The sequence below is a fragment of the Brienomyrus brachyistius genome, chromosome 7 (assembly GCF_023856365.1).
Source record: "Brienomyrus brachyistius isolate T26 chromosome 7, BBRACH_0.4, whole genome shotgun sequence".
NCBI lineage: Eukaryota > Metazoa > Chordata > Actinopteri > Osteoglossiformes > Mormyridae > Brienomyrus > Brienomyrus brachyistius.
The window spans coordinates 20,811,217-20,824,521 of record NC_064539.1 but is presented as its reverse complement, the minus strand read 5'-3'; the positions used below and the strand labels follow the sequence as shown (position 1 = coordinate 20,824,521).

The 13,305-nt window shown below is 44.0% G+C and overlaps 1 protein-coding gene across 1 annotated transcript in view; it reads right to left on the bottom strand.

Annotated features, from left to right (window-relative positions):
* Positions 1-13,305, bottom strand: part of LOC125746659 (GDNF family receptor alpha-2-like) — a 52,847-nt gene that overhangs the window by 21,598 nt on the left and 17,944 nt on the right. Inside the window, exon 3 of the mRNA XM_049020918.1 lies at positions 9,689-9,772. Within this exon, the coding sequence (XP_048876875.1) occupies positions 9,689-9,772 (84 nt within the window). The remainder of the gene's footprint in view (positions 1-9,688; positions 9,773-13,305) is intronic.

Genomic DNA, 13,305 nt, shown 5'->3' with positions numbered 1-13,305 from the left:
ATTTTGAGACACCATTTTACTTGAAAGGTTTTAGTCTTACGACTAAAAGGAAACCAGAGAAGGACCCTGTTTGAAGACAACGAAAATTCCTTGCACACTGTAAGGGGAGGAATCGAACCTACTGTATGTCCCAGTCAATGCTGCCCGCCATACCTGCTTTCAGTGCAAACCCCTGTACGCAATACAACGACACAAACTCTTCAGCTGCAATTAACATATTCGGGTCCCTCAAAATATGCTAAGATTCATTAGCTGCAACTGACACTGAACACGTATTCAAAGACGGGTGCAAATCAGGATAAAATGTCAACAGCAACAGCATGTGCCCATTTCAATGGCCTCAATGAAACGGTACGTGTCAAACACTGGCATACCCACGATAACCCAGAAGCTTAATAACGAACTGCAGCCCTTCGAGCCAGAGACTTTGGTGAATTGTCCGTTAGCAGGCATTGGCATTAGCCAATTAGCACCTCGGCGGGCTGCCCTGTTAGAAGCCTGACAGGAGCAGTTTTTCACAGAGTTCTCCCCGGCAGCCCTGCTGTGTGTATGTGTGTCGCATTTAGGTTGAGAGGATCCAATTTCGAAACTGCCTCAACTTGAGCTTCCTGTGCTCTGCACATGACTCACATTTGCAGGGAACACGTGTGGTACCGCAATGAGGCACTGGAGGCAGGAGTCAGCCCCGTGACGATGAGATTTATTAGGCTTTTCCCAGCAGAGTTTCCACAAATGGAACAAGGTGAAAATCAAAGTTAAGCCTGAAGCTTCTTACTTGCAATGTATTTATCAGTTAACTTCCGTCCTTCCATTTATATTAAATGTTATAACAACTGGCAATTAAAAAAATAGTATTTAAGAGACATACGGTTTTATTATAGTTTTTCAAAAAGCAAACAGAGGGGGGGGGGGGCCTTGTCCCAACTGTACATGGGCATCCCTGTTGCATTCCGCAATCCGTGCCGTCCCTCTCAGTGGCAAGCGAGTCGGCAGGCAGGTTTTTCGAATTCAGACACAAAGCAATTAAACGGAATGAAGATTAACTAGCATTTTGGGTTTGCTCAGTTCCAGCATGAATCGCTCTCTGCCTGTCGACAGGCAGAGAGTGGGTGTTCCCAGAGCGTAACTCCCCACCACGCGGTCTGTGGTTATGAAAAGTGATTAAAATTTGAATTTAAAAGCCAGCAGGTTATCAGCCGAGCAGTCAGCAGTGTATCACATCTCCTTGGGGAGTTCGACAAGCATGTTTTATTTGTCCAAGGTCTGACGCGAAGCCCCCTGAATCAGACCCTTCCAGGTACAAGCACAGCAGGAAACAGGCAAAAAAAAAAAAATGGGGTGTCTACGTGGATGGAGGACTCAAGTACAGCTGACTGTTGGAGGCCGGGGACAGGATCCAAAACAAAAGGAGCCAGGAGAGCAGGAGTGAAAGACAAAACTAAATAAATTACGGAACCATAACCACAAATATGGAAACAAGACTCTGACAGGCACGACAGGAAATGAGGCTGCCAGGGACACAATGGGAGCTCAACGTCTTGTCCTCCAAGAGCAGCAAGACTAACCCCCAAGCAAAGCCTGCTGCTCACTATAAACCACAATTTAGTTTATTCACTTATTTGTTTTTCAGCATCAGTTTATTTTAAAGAGACAGCTGCCTGCAAGCTATTTCTGTAAGAACTAAAAATTGATTTCACTGCTCATACTCCGTACAGCGTTTACAGTTTCCAAGTAACTGGTAGGTTTGGTAACACTTCAGGCCGTGATTTTGGTCATTTAGAAACACATTCATTACAAATAATGATGCATTTATAAAGTGTTATAAACATGGTTATAAATATTTCTCAAAAGGCACAACACATTATAGGCATGTGAAACTCTCATCTATAATGCACTATAGATACTTTTATAATGCATCTTAATGGCTGGTACAAGGTTCATTAGAGATGAGAGCTTCATAAGGCAGTCATAATGCATAATAAACATGGCTATATCGTGTTATGCCTTTTTATAAATATTTATAGCCATGTTTATAATAGTTTATGAATGTGCTATAATGCATTTTGAATGTTTCTAAAATGCTAAAAACATGACCTCATGTGAAGTGTTACCAAAGATTCCTTTAAAAATACACAAAAAATCTGAACTCAAAATCATTACAATACCCCAGATATGTCACAGAAATACTTTAATCATTCTGAATGGCATGTGAACAGTTAAAACACCTTGAAAATCACATTATATTCTCCAAAACTGGAGGTTCCTAATCTGCGCAGTCCTTGTCAAGTTGTTTGTTGGTGTGGGATTTAACTGTGTTCAGCCATTTCTGGGACAGTATGAACAGAAGGTTTAAAAAAAAGAATCTAACATTTCATTTCGGAAACCCAGATAGCAGCTACGTGCTTCCTAGGTCAAAATCTCTGCAGAAAACAGAGATATGCAGTTTGCTCGCTGAGAGGTACTGCTGTTTGCACGGGCAGAGCCCTTTCGCACAATCCTATGCCGACCCTAAACACGTTCAGACAGGGACAGCAGAGATCCTGATGCAACCAAAAGTCAGTTAACAGATGGGCACGGGATGGCACTGTTTGCCCAGGCTGGAAAGCACTATAACATAGAAAGCCTGGCATCCCCTTCAGTACCCTGAGGATGATCGCTGGGTTGCTATCCAATTGGTTTTGTTGACAGGAGTGGGACTATCATTCATCTGAACTTTGCCTTTTGGGCAATTACGCTGTGGAACAGAAGTGAATAGAAAAATCAGGTTTTCATAATAAAAACAACTAGAAAATAGATCACAAAACCTTCATGTATACCAAGTGACATATGGTTAACAGATTTATTTATTACAACTGCATATTCAAAACATAATTAAATAATTTCTGAAAGGTTAAAAAAAATAAATGACGTGTTTTTAAATTTCTGGCACATGCTTATAAGTCCTGATCAGAAGTCATTCTCATTTCTTGCATGATTCACAATGCAGTTTTATTAATAGTTTCCAAAAGCCTTGAACCCGAGAAGAAGAGTCAGGCTCTCCCCGGCACAGAAGTACTGTGACTTTTCTGCAGGTTTCTGTTTTCCGACATCCAGGGAATCCCTTACTGATCCAGGCTGAGCTCATTTATTTTTTGCCAACTCGGTCCTCAGGGACCCTCCCAGACAGTGCACATTTTTGCTCCCAGCAAGCAAAAATGTGCACTGTCTGGGGGTCCCTCAGGACTGGATTGGGAAACACTGCCCGAACATCTAAAATTCTCTACTGGCTGAGCATCTAAAATACCCTCTCAAAGCCATGCAGCTCAACTGGCATCCAGACCCCTGCTGGGCGCCTTTATTCTCTTTTCCTCTGAAAACATTTATGTCTCACTCTGCCTGGTCTCACTCCATTAGCTACCAAATGGAGCCTCAAGTTCAAGACCAATACCATCGTGCAGCTACCGTCACATCAGATCCAGTACCTCGTCGAGATTGCTGTGATCCTCAGTATTAAGGCAAGTGAATTCCATTTCTGAAGAGTGAAAAGTAAAATTCAGGGTGTCAGCACAGAGGTGTCAGCTTCATTATCACTCATTTTGATTGGGAGGTTCTCTGTGATGAATCATAAAATCAGACACCAGTCACAAGACAGCAAATCTGATAAATTCATTCATTCATTTACCCACTTACCCAGTGCAGGGTTACAGGCAGGCCTGTTGGGTGCTCCAGAACGCACAGGGCTTGAGCCCAGGGTCACCACACCCTGAATGGCATTTCTGTCCATCACAGTGAGCAAAGCCAGGGAGGCTTTGAAAGACCTGTAGCTTCTCTCCCCAGCCCCGGTCATTACGGACCTGCCACAACGAAGAGCTCTCTCTCACCCTCACTCCAGAGCTGTGACAGGCGGTCCTTTAACACTTCACTGATTTTTTTTATCTACCTTTGGATTTTATTTTAATTTGTATTATTACCATCTTATATTTTGCTTTATATCACGTATTGTATGAACCAATGACTGTCCCACTCTGTGTTTTTTCTGTTACTTACGGTTTCTACACTAATTTTCCTTGTACGAGCTGCGGTACTATAAAGTATCTTATCTCACACCTTATCTGAATGGGGTGTAAATAACACACAGACAGACTCTCATCAGCCACAACACCATCACCTGCTTCTGCCCTTCTCATTTCCCGTAATGGGCTTTTCAGTCTGCATGTGCTGCACAGAATGTACAGAGCAGAATGTGCAGAGCAGAATGTGCAGAGCAGAATGTACAGAGCAGAATATGCAGGGCAGAATATGCAGAGCAGAATGTACAGAGCAGAATATGCAGGGCAGAATGTACAGGGCAGAATGTGCAGGGCAGAATGTGCAGGGCAGAATATGCAGGGCAGAATATACAGAGCAGAATATGCAGAGCAGAATATGCAGAGAGGAATATGCAGGGCAGAATATACAGAGCAGAATATGCAGGGCAGAATATACAGAGCAGAATATGCAGAGAGGAACATGCAGAGCAGAATATGCAGAGATAGAGGTAAAGGTCTCCATCCCTCGGCCCACAGCCGGAATTCCTGTGGACTTTTGGGCATTTCGCAGATGATCTAGTTAATTTCTAAAAACAAACAATATTCTTAACATTTTTTAAGACCCCTCCCCCCCACATAAGCATGTCCTATTCTTGAAAAAATGGAGATGCTTGAACTAATGAAATTGCCAATTTACCCACCCAGCCACCCCCCACTGGGAATTTTACCAGTCCATTACATTTTTGTATGACATAATCTGTACTGCACACATGAAAAGTTGGAAATCTCTTCCCCTGCCTGCGTCTCAGACCTGCCGTGTGTATACAGCCCAACTCGTAACTCATCTTTGGAAGAAGTGCATGCGGAGTAAAGGCATTTAAACAAACACTGTTAATCTTTATTTGAATACAGAAACTGCAGCGGTATTTACATAACCTTGTTGTGTGTCGGACAGTTAATGATGTAATACTTAAATTGCGGACAGGGGTAAATAACGTGTCTGCCTACCGCCTTGTGGGCATTAATGAGTCCCCCTGAATCACGTTCGGCTATCACAATCTGCTTACTTCTACAGAGCAAGCTATTTGTGTTGTGTGCTCCTGGCCCCAAGTTTGGCTGGGGGCACGACTGTGCCCTACATGTGACAGGACAGGGAGGAAAGACCAGGAGAGAATGTGCAGGGCGATTACGGGGCAGTGAGCTGACAATGCAAATTAGGCCAGCGCAGATCTTGCCGCATGTGGAAGGAGCTGTTCAGGACACACATAAAAGGGAGCTTCGGTGTCCTCTGGTGGGACATTCTGCCTACGTATCTTTCAGCTCGGAGCTCAGAACATGAATGAAAATACAGAAGATAATGACACTATCCGACAGGTGGCAGATTAACGTTGCTTAATTCTACATCTCCTACTGCAACCGTGGGACATTGGCTGGTGTCAGGAAAGCTGATGTGAAATAGTCCATAACGGTGCCCGTTGTGCGTCTTCAATAATTTAGTGCTGTTCATGGACCAACAGGGGGCACTGTTCTCTCTGACAAAATTAAAAATCATTGTCCCTGTGCAGTTTAAGTGCGGATCTGACCCTCTTTAGTCATTAAGAATCTTCATTAAAGATCTTACTGCAGCCTCTGAAAGTACAGAGATCGTCACCACAGACTCCTGTCTGACCACAGTCAAGACCACAAAAAATTCTTATATACTAATGAAAAACAGTAATACAAGGAGATTATAGGGAGTTTCCTCACCTATAGAGAGCACCCTACCCAACCAATAAAACCACAACAAAAAAACCCAAAACAAAACAACAACAACAACAACAATAATAATAACAACAATAATGCAGCGTTATACGCAACAATAATGCGTTTCTGCATTTCTGTTTACATCCATTTAGCACGTTTCATGCAAAGCAGTTTAATAGCAAGACAAATGATTGGTCAGCGCACACTGTGAGGTGGCACACGGCCGGGCTGATGTTAATTGGCTTGTCAGCTGGAGCTGAGCCACACTCCGATTCAACAATCGCTAATGGCGACCAGCCGCCTGCCGTTCCACATAACAGACTGCCGGAGCGAAAGGCCGGCAAAAGAGGCCTGACCTGGGGAGGGACCGTCACTCCTGTCACTCTAGCTAGAATTACATGAAGACATTCGCCATTTTCCCCTCCTGTTACGACCACTTTATTACCACGAGCGAAAATAAGCAGGCATGGCGGAATCTAAAGTGGGGTTGCAGGATTTCGAATGTTGCCTTAAAGAAGAGCAAATATTTTTCAGCCCTGAGTGACTGTTGAACAACAGCTGCTACATCATAATTTGCCTTCCTTGTCTTGTTCAGCGAAGATGCTGACATATTTTGAGCAGAGCTCCATCAATATTGTGCCAGAGGACTGAATTCTGTCCCATATAACGTGAAACAACAGCAACAGTAGCCAAAGCAGAGCTGTTCTACCGGCGCTGTCAGGTAGTATTGGGTCTGGGCCCTTCTTATTAAGCTGCGGGTTACCATCGAAGCAGCGCCCTCTTAAGTCCAGCTGGGACACCACACGACGTCAACATCCAGGGAGGATAGGAAGGCAGACTTGCTGTGAACAGCTGGTTCACTCCGCAGCAGGAAGAAGCCTGCTCGCATTAAAGCGATGAAGGCACAAGCTGTGTTCGTCTGCTTGGCTTTGGAGGGTTTGCCTGGAAAAGGTCCACCTGAAGCTCATGTTCCAATTAGGCACCGCTAATCCAGCTGATGACTACGGATCCGTAGAAGCGATTATTCACGAAAAGTCACTAACTGTTTATGGCAATTCACCGGTGCCTCTGTGTTCGACGAGTGACGCGACGAAGCTATGCACTGCTTCTAATGTGTTTTGTTTGTATCAGCGTAAAATAGAACGACAAAAGGTTAGCGAGGCTAATTATCCCCTACTTCCTTTAATTTCCCAAAGGTCCTGAATTCATTATTCATAAATTCATTTTGACTGAAAAAGGCCCATTATGCCATATAAACAATAAACTCATAAACGCTGCAGATTTACAGGCAGTCAGCTTGATTGGCACAAAATATCCTACGTTACCTGATCAAAAAACCCGCTCTCCCCTCAAACAATATTTAATGGCCCGGATAGTGCGGGCCAGTCATGGAAACCGTGATTTATTGATGTACACGTTTGGGATTCATGTGGAACTGAATGAGAGACTGCAGGCTACAAGCAACAGGCGATGATCGCATTTCATTTCAGCACTGTTACACTGGGCCATAAACGACTCCATAATGTGGCCTACATAACAGCAAGGCAAACTGGCGCATCACAGTAAGGGAACGGAAATAACTTCCCATAACACAATAGTGGAGAGCTATTCTTCAGCCTGGTGAGTGCAGAAGGAGGTCAGCGGCATTCTACAGACATGTGTTCCCTGGTTGTACACTCAGGTCCCCCATTTCAGATAAAAAAAAAAACATGTTAAATCCTTTCGAGCCAAAATCAAAGAGAGACAGAGAAAGTAAACATCCAGGAAGATAACTGGACCACCTATCTGTCGTGATTCGCGCCTTTTGAAAGTTTTTCCCCCCAATGTCTAAGCAGAAGATGTCAGAGGAATTCAAATATCTCGTGAAACTCAATCTGCATGTTTTATTTGATTTAGTTATCTTTCATCTGTTTACCTATTTTATCTTGGAGGTTGCTTGCTTGGTTTCACAGAGCAAATGGAAATATGTTATGCTCTGCCGGGCGTCGGGGTAATTCCCAGAATTGCGTTGCAATTGGTTGTTCTCTGTGCTCAAAACGTGGACGATTACTGGGCAGACGAGTCCTCTGGGCACTGCCAGACGGTAGTGGAGGTCGGTAGAGTAATTCTCTGTGTGCTGGTCGTACCTGCATCTTCCACCTCGCCATATTCGATTCAAGCATTATTGTGGATCTTTGCAATCTAATCCTTGATAGATCTTTGCAATCTAATCCTTGATAGATCCAAGTCCAACTCCAATATTGCCCCTTGGGCAACATTCCTGTTGAAGATGCCCCATCCCTGCAGAAACTCAAGGAAAGTGTTTGCATGGACCTGCCAAACAGCAGTAACAGGCCTTTACAGGGACAGCAGCAATCTGCGATTGAGACTCGTAAGAGCTACAAAGGTGCCCTTGGGTGTTTTTCTATAAAGGCAAGACTTTGCTGTACTTTGTCATGATCTTTGCTTGCCCGTCTCATTCAACACCCTGCATAAATCCTGCAGCAAGCATGTGCGCTTTGTGGAGCTTATGTTTGCAGGCAATACGGCCTTCGAGAAATTAAGGCAGGAGGCAAAGAAAGCATGGCGCAGAAGTCGTGTCCCTGGGGCCCAAAAAATAAAACATCCCTTGTAGGTAAAACCAAGATGGATTCACTCGTCTGCAGACCTGCAGGTGAGGCAACAGGGAGATGTATCACTCAACCCAGGGCTATGATGTCAGCCTCATAATGGAGGTGACTGAAGAGAGATGACAGAACTTCTGATGTTGCACTGCAACAGCCATGGGGAACAAGTAGGTTGCAGTCCATTTAATGATTTATTGTGCCTCTCCTCTCCCACTTCCAACTCACCAGAAGAAAGTCTACCCCCCAGGTATCGTCATAAATTCATTTATAAAACATTTATGGAGTGAGGATCCTACCCGAAGGGGATCTCTGCTGTCAGTGGGCTGTAATTTGTGTAGACACTCCTTCCTTGTGAGAAGAGGAGGCGTTTGTGGGTGTAAACAGTCGCTGGGTTTGATGAGTGCTGTCATATGAAGTGATACTCATTCGTAGCTTGGGGAATACGCTTGTAATTACGCTGCCACAACACTGCTTACGGACCTGATGCTCCACGCCAGAGCCCAGTTCTGTTGCAAATCTACCGATGAAGGAAAATATCATCCGATGGTACGTTGTGGCAAAAATATGAAAAATTATCCTGTGAAGGGAGCCGCTATTTTTCTGGGCCTGCCTTAAACTTTGCAGCACACATTCAATCAAACGGGCTCACAGGTATACATAACGGTGCCACTTTCATCATTCCTGCCAAAGGCGGCTCTCGGTCGCGGGTCGGATGACGTAGTTGACGCCATGCTACACGAACGCCATAGATGTATATTAACTTGCGGCTCGCGTATCTGATTTTGCATAGGCCGCGTGCCTACAGCAGGCTAATTTAAATTAACCGTCCAAAAGCAGGGGGGTGGGAACATATGCGAGGGGGTGGGTGCATATGCGAGGAGGTGGGCGCGTACGCGAGGGCATAGATTTATAGCGTGCACCCGAACACATGTGACTTTCTTCCTCTGCACAAAATGCTAGCAAATTATTAATCTAATCATTTGAAAACAAATTGTTTAAAATTAATATAAAAACATAGATTGTATAATATAGACTTAAGCATGAGTGTACAGTAGTTAGCTATAAATGGATGGATGGCTAAGTCTTTACTGGGGGGGATGACTTACATCAATAAATACACTTTAATGTGGGGGGCTAAAAGCATTTTAGGGGGTATACCCATGTTTGTCAGTTTGTGAACGACAGTATTGTCATAATTTCTGCTTGCGGTTATTTTGATTCTAAAGTGTTTCTGAGGTTTCTACTGTCAGGCACTTTGCCAGCTCGGGGCTCAGAACTTCATCTGCTGCCGAAAGAGGAAAACACAGGGTTGGAATCTGCAGAGAATCATACCTGAGATAATCGAAGCCAGTCGAAAGGCGTCCGACACGCGAAACGTCAGGGGCTCGTATGGCGATGTTTCGTAGAACTCCTCACCTGTGAATGGCAGATAAACACGGGTTATTAAATGAGTGTAGAAAGTGGACTTATCCTGGCTGCTGTCTTCCAGTAGAACATGGCCAGAGGGATCAGCAGGGTCCGCTGATAGGAGCACCAGAGAAAAAAATACACATAAAAAATCCTGCTCTGAATGCAATGAGGTTGAAAGATACGCATAAGCAAATGAACAGGGGAGCTTAGACTGCAAAAGAGCAGCATTAGAATGTGCGAATTATCAGTGTGAAAGCTGTAAATATCTTACTATGTTCACCAGTTGTTCCCGAAGTGCAAAGTTTCAGGACATTCTGAAGAAAGGACTGAAATAAACTGTAGCGATAAAGATCTGGGGGCAACCACCCTCCTCCCTGGGGCAAACCCTTCCCAGCCTCATAATGCCCACTAGTCAACTGTTTAACAAAAGAACCCGAAACGTTAAAAACATTAACGTTAATAGTGACAAAGCTGACTAATGGAATCTGACTTGTAACTGATACCTGATAAACTGAGGCTCTTTAACACGGAGGCAGGTATAACTTCAGCAGCAAAGAACAAAACAACCTAGAACCTTTGGGGACATTTTCAGTGGCAGTACAGTCTATGCCAAAAGGTTTCCACAACTTCAATTCCTTACCTACTTATACAAACATATAATTCACAGTGAAGCCGAGACCAGATGCCTTGTGAAAATATGACAATGTGACTATTATTCAGTGGTGGAATCTCTTACCCTCTACCACTCCAGCCACCTCATGGTGATTTGTGAGAACAATCCAGTGGGTGTGGTAGCTGGGCAACAGGAGCCATGATTGATGCAGCTGTGTGACATCACTGCATGCCTGTCTTATGGTGACTGTGGGGCACTGTGAAGAATTATTATCCTTCAGAAGGAGGAAACCACTTTAACAGTTAGCTGATTATATGGACGGAGTAATGAGTCCCTCAAGGAACATAGTAAGCTGGACTGCATGAACGAACACTGAGCACCGGTCACAAGATACACAGAAAGGAACGCGATATAACGGGTGGAGTTAAATCAGCAGCACTTGTGTGCCGCACGATCACCACTGACGGAAAAGGAAAACTGCCCGCTTCACTGATAGCGTCAGGCATTGTGGAGATGGGTCTCACTGGGCGAAGCTACAGGAAAGAGAACCTCGGGAGATGAGGAGGGGGGAGAAACAACATCAGGATCCAGGAGAGTGAGAATCGCTGCAAACTCACATTGATTTCCGCTTGTTCAGAAACACCAAAGGCTGCACTTATCTGTCCTGACAAGCAATGGGGGAAAAAGGTGTCTCAGATCTTATCATTACTGCAGGACTGAGGGATCAGGAAGGTGAATGGTAACGCTGGCTTCAAAGTGCTTTTCTTTGCCAATATAAAATTTGACACCATGCCATGGGTCCAGGATGGGATCATCCTGCCTCTGTTCTTAAAGAAAACAATTTCAGATGGACAGTGTCATGTATGACGACCCTCTGGCAATTTTATGTCATTAAGCTTCTGCTCTCAGTAGCTTTTTTTAAATATCAAATTAATAGCATGAATATCACTGCTGATAAAGGTGTGTTTGAAGAAATTCAAGCCCGTTTCCAAAAGAGTTGCGATGCTGTGTAAAATGTAAATAAAAACAGAATGTAATGATTCACAAATCACATAAACTCATATTTCATTGAAAATAGAACAAAGAAACTGAGAAATGTTTTATGACAAATATATGCTCACTTCGAATTTGATGTCAGCAACATACTTAAAAAAATTTGGGACGGGGCATGTTTACCGCTGTGTTGCATCACCTCTTCTTTTAACAACACTCTGTAAACGTTTGTGAGCTGAGGAGACCAGTTGCTGGAGTTTTTAAAGTGAAATGTTGTCCCATTCTTGCCTGATATAGGATTTCAGCTACTCAACTATTCAGGGTTTCCTTTGTCATATTTTTGTTTCATGATACGCCGAATGTTGTCAGTGGTGTCAGTCTATCAGCCGGACTCTTCTGCTGCGAAGCCCTGCTGCTGTAACATACACAGAATGTGGTTTGGTGTCTTGCTGAAATGTGCAAGGCCTTCTCAGAATAAAGGACGTCGTCTGGTTGGCGGCAGATGTTGCTCCAGAACCTGTATACATCCTTCAGCATTAATGGTGCCTTCACAGATGTGCAAGCTACCCAAGCCATGGGCACTAATGCCCCCCCATAGCATCACGACTGCTGGCTTTCGAACTGTCCGCTGATAACAAGCTGGATGGTCCCTCGCCTCTTTAGCCCAGAGGATGCGGCGTCCATGATTTCCAAAAAGAATCTGAAATTTTGATTCGTCAGGCCACAGGATAGTTTTGCATTTTGCCTCAGTCCATCTTAAATGACCTCGGGCCCAGAGAAGTCGGCGGCGTTTCTGGATCATGCTTAGATATGGTTTCTTCCTCGCTTGCAGAGTTTCGTCCTGCATACATGTATGCAGCAACAACCCGTATTCGCAGAAGCATTTCTGAGTGCTGCATGAGGACCGGAACAGCACGGCCATAGAATATTGGTTTTTGGCTTTGTCCCAAGTGTACAGAAATTTCTCTGGATTCTCTGAATTTTTTAATGATAACTAGTACTGCAGAGGGGCGGCATGGTGCTGCAGTGGTTAGCACTGTTGCCTCACACCTCTGGGTCCCAGGTTCGAGTCTCCGCCTAGGTTAAGTGTGTGGAGTTTGCATGCTCTCCCAATGTCGTCGTGGGGTTTCCTCCGGGTACTCCGGTTTCCCCCCACAGTCCAAAGACATGCTGAGGCTAATTGGACTTGCTAAATTGCCTGTAGGAGTGTGTGTGAATGGTGTGTGAGTGTTCCCTGCAAAGAGCTGGCCCCCCATCACCAATTATCTTACAGACCTGTTGCCAAATAACCAAATTAATTATCAGATATTCAACCAGGTGTCTTGTTTTATCATTACGCAACTTTCGTTGCCTCTGTCCCAACTTTTTAAAAATGTGTTGCTGATATCAAATTCAAATTGAGCATATGTTTGTCATAAAACAATAACATTTCTTTTCCAACATTTAATATGTCGTCATAAAACCCATGTTTTATCGCAATAAAATATGGCCTTATATGATTTGCACATCATCCTATTCTGTTTTTATTTACATTTTACACAGTGTCCAAACCTTTTTTGCAAACGGGGTTGTAGACAATTACATGCCAACTGGAACTGGAAGACAGACAGTCCACCTAAGAGGATGAACAGCGGGCAAATGTGCAAAGCACTAGAATTTGTAGAGTCAACAACTGCAGAAGTCCAAAGGGCTTTTCATTGATAAGTTTCTTTAGGTGGTTACTGTGGCAGGCTTTACGATTTGAGAGCTAAATCAGGGAATCATTTTACATTTTGAGTGCAAAACGATAAATTCTGTCCCTCATTATTATTGTGCAAAGGGCCAGATATTGTGCCACCCTGTTTTGGGCCCCAAAACCCCCAAATTCCTTTGGCAGGATGGAGTCAAACAGAAAGAGGTTAGGCAGAATGTGACATGTCATCAACCTGTATAA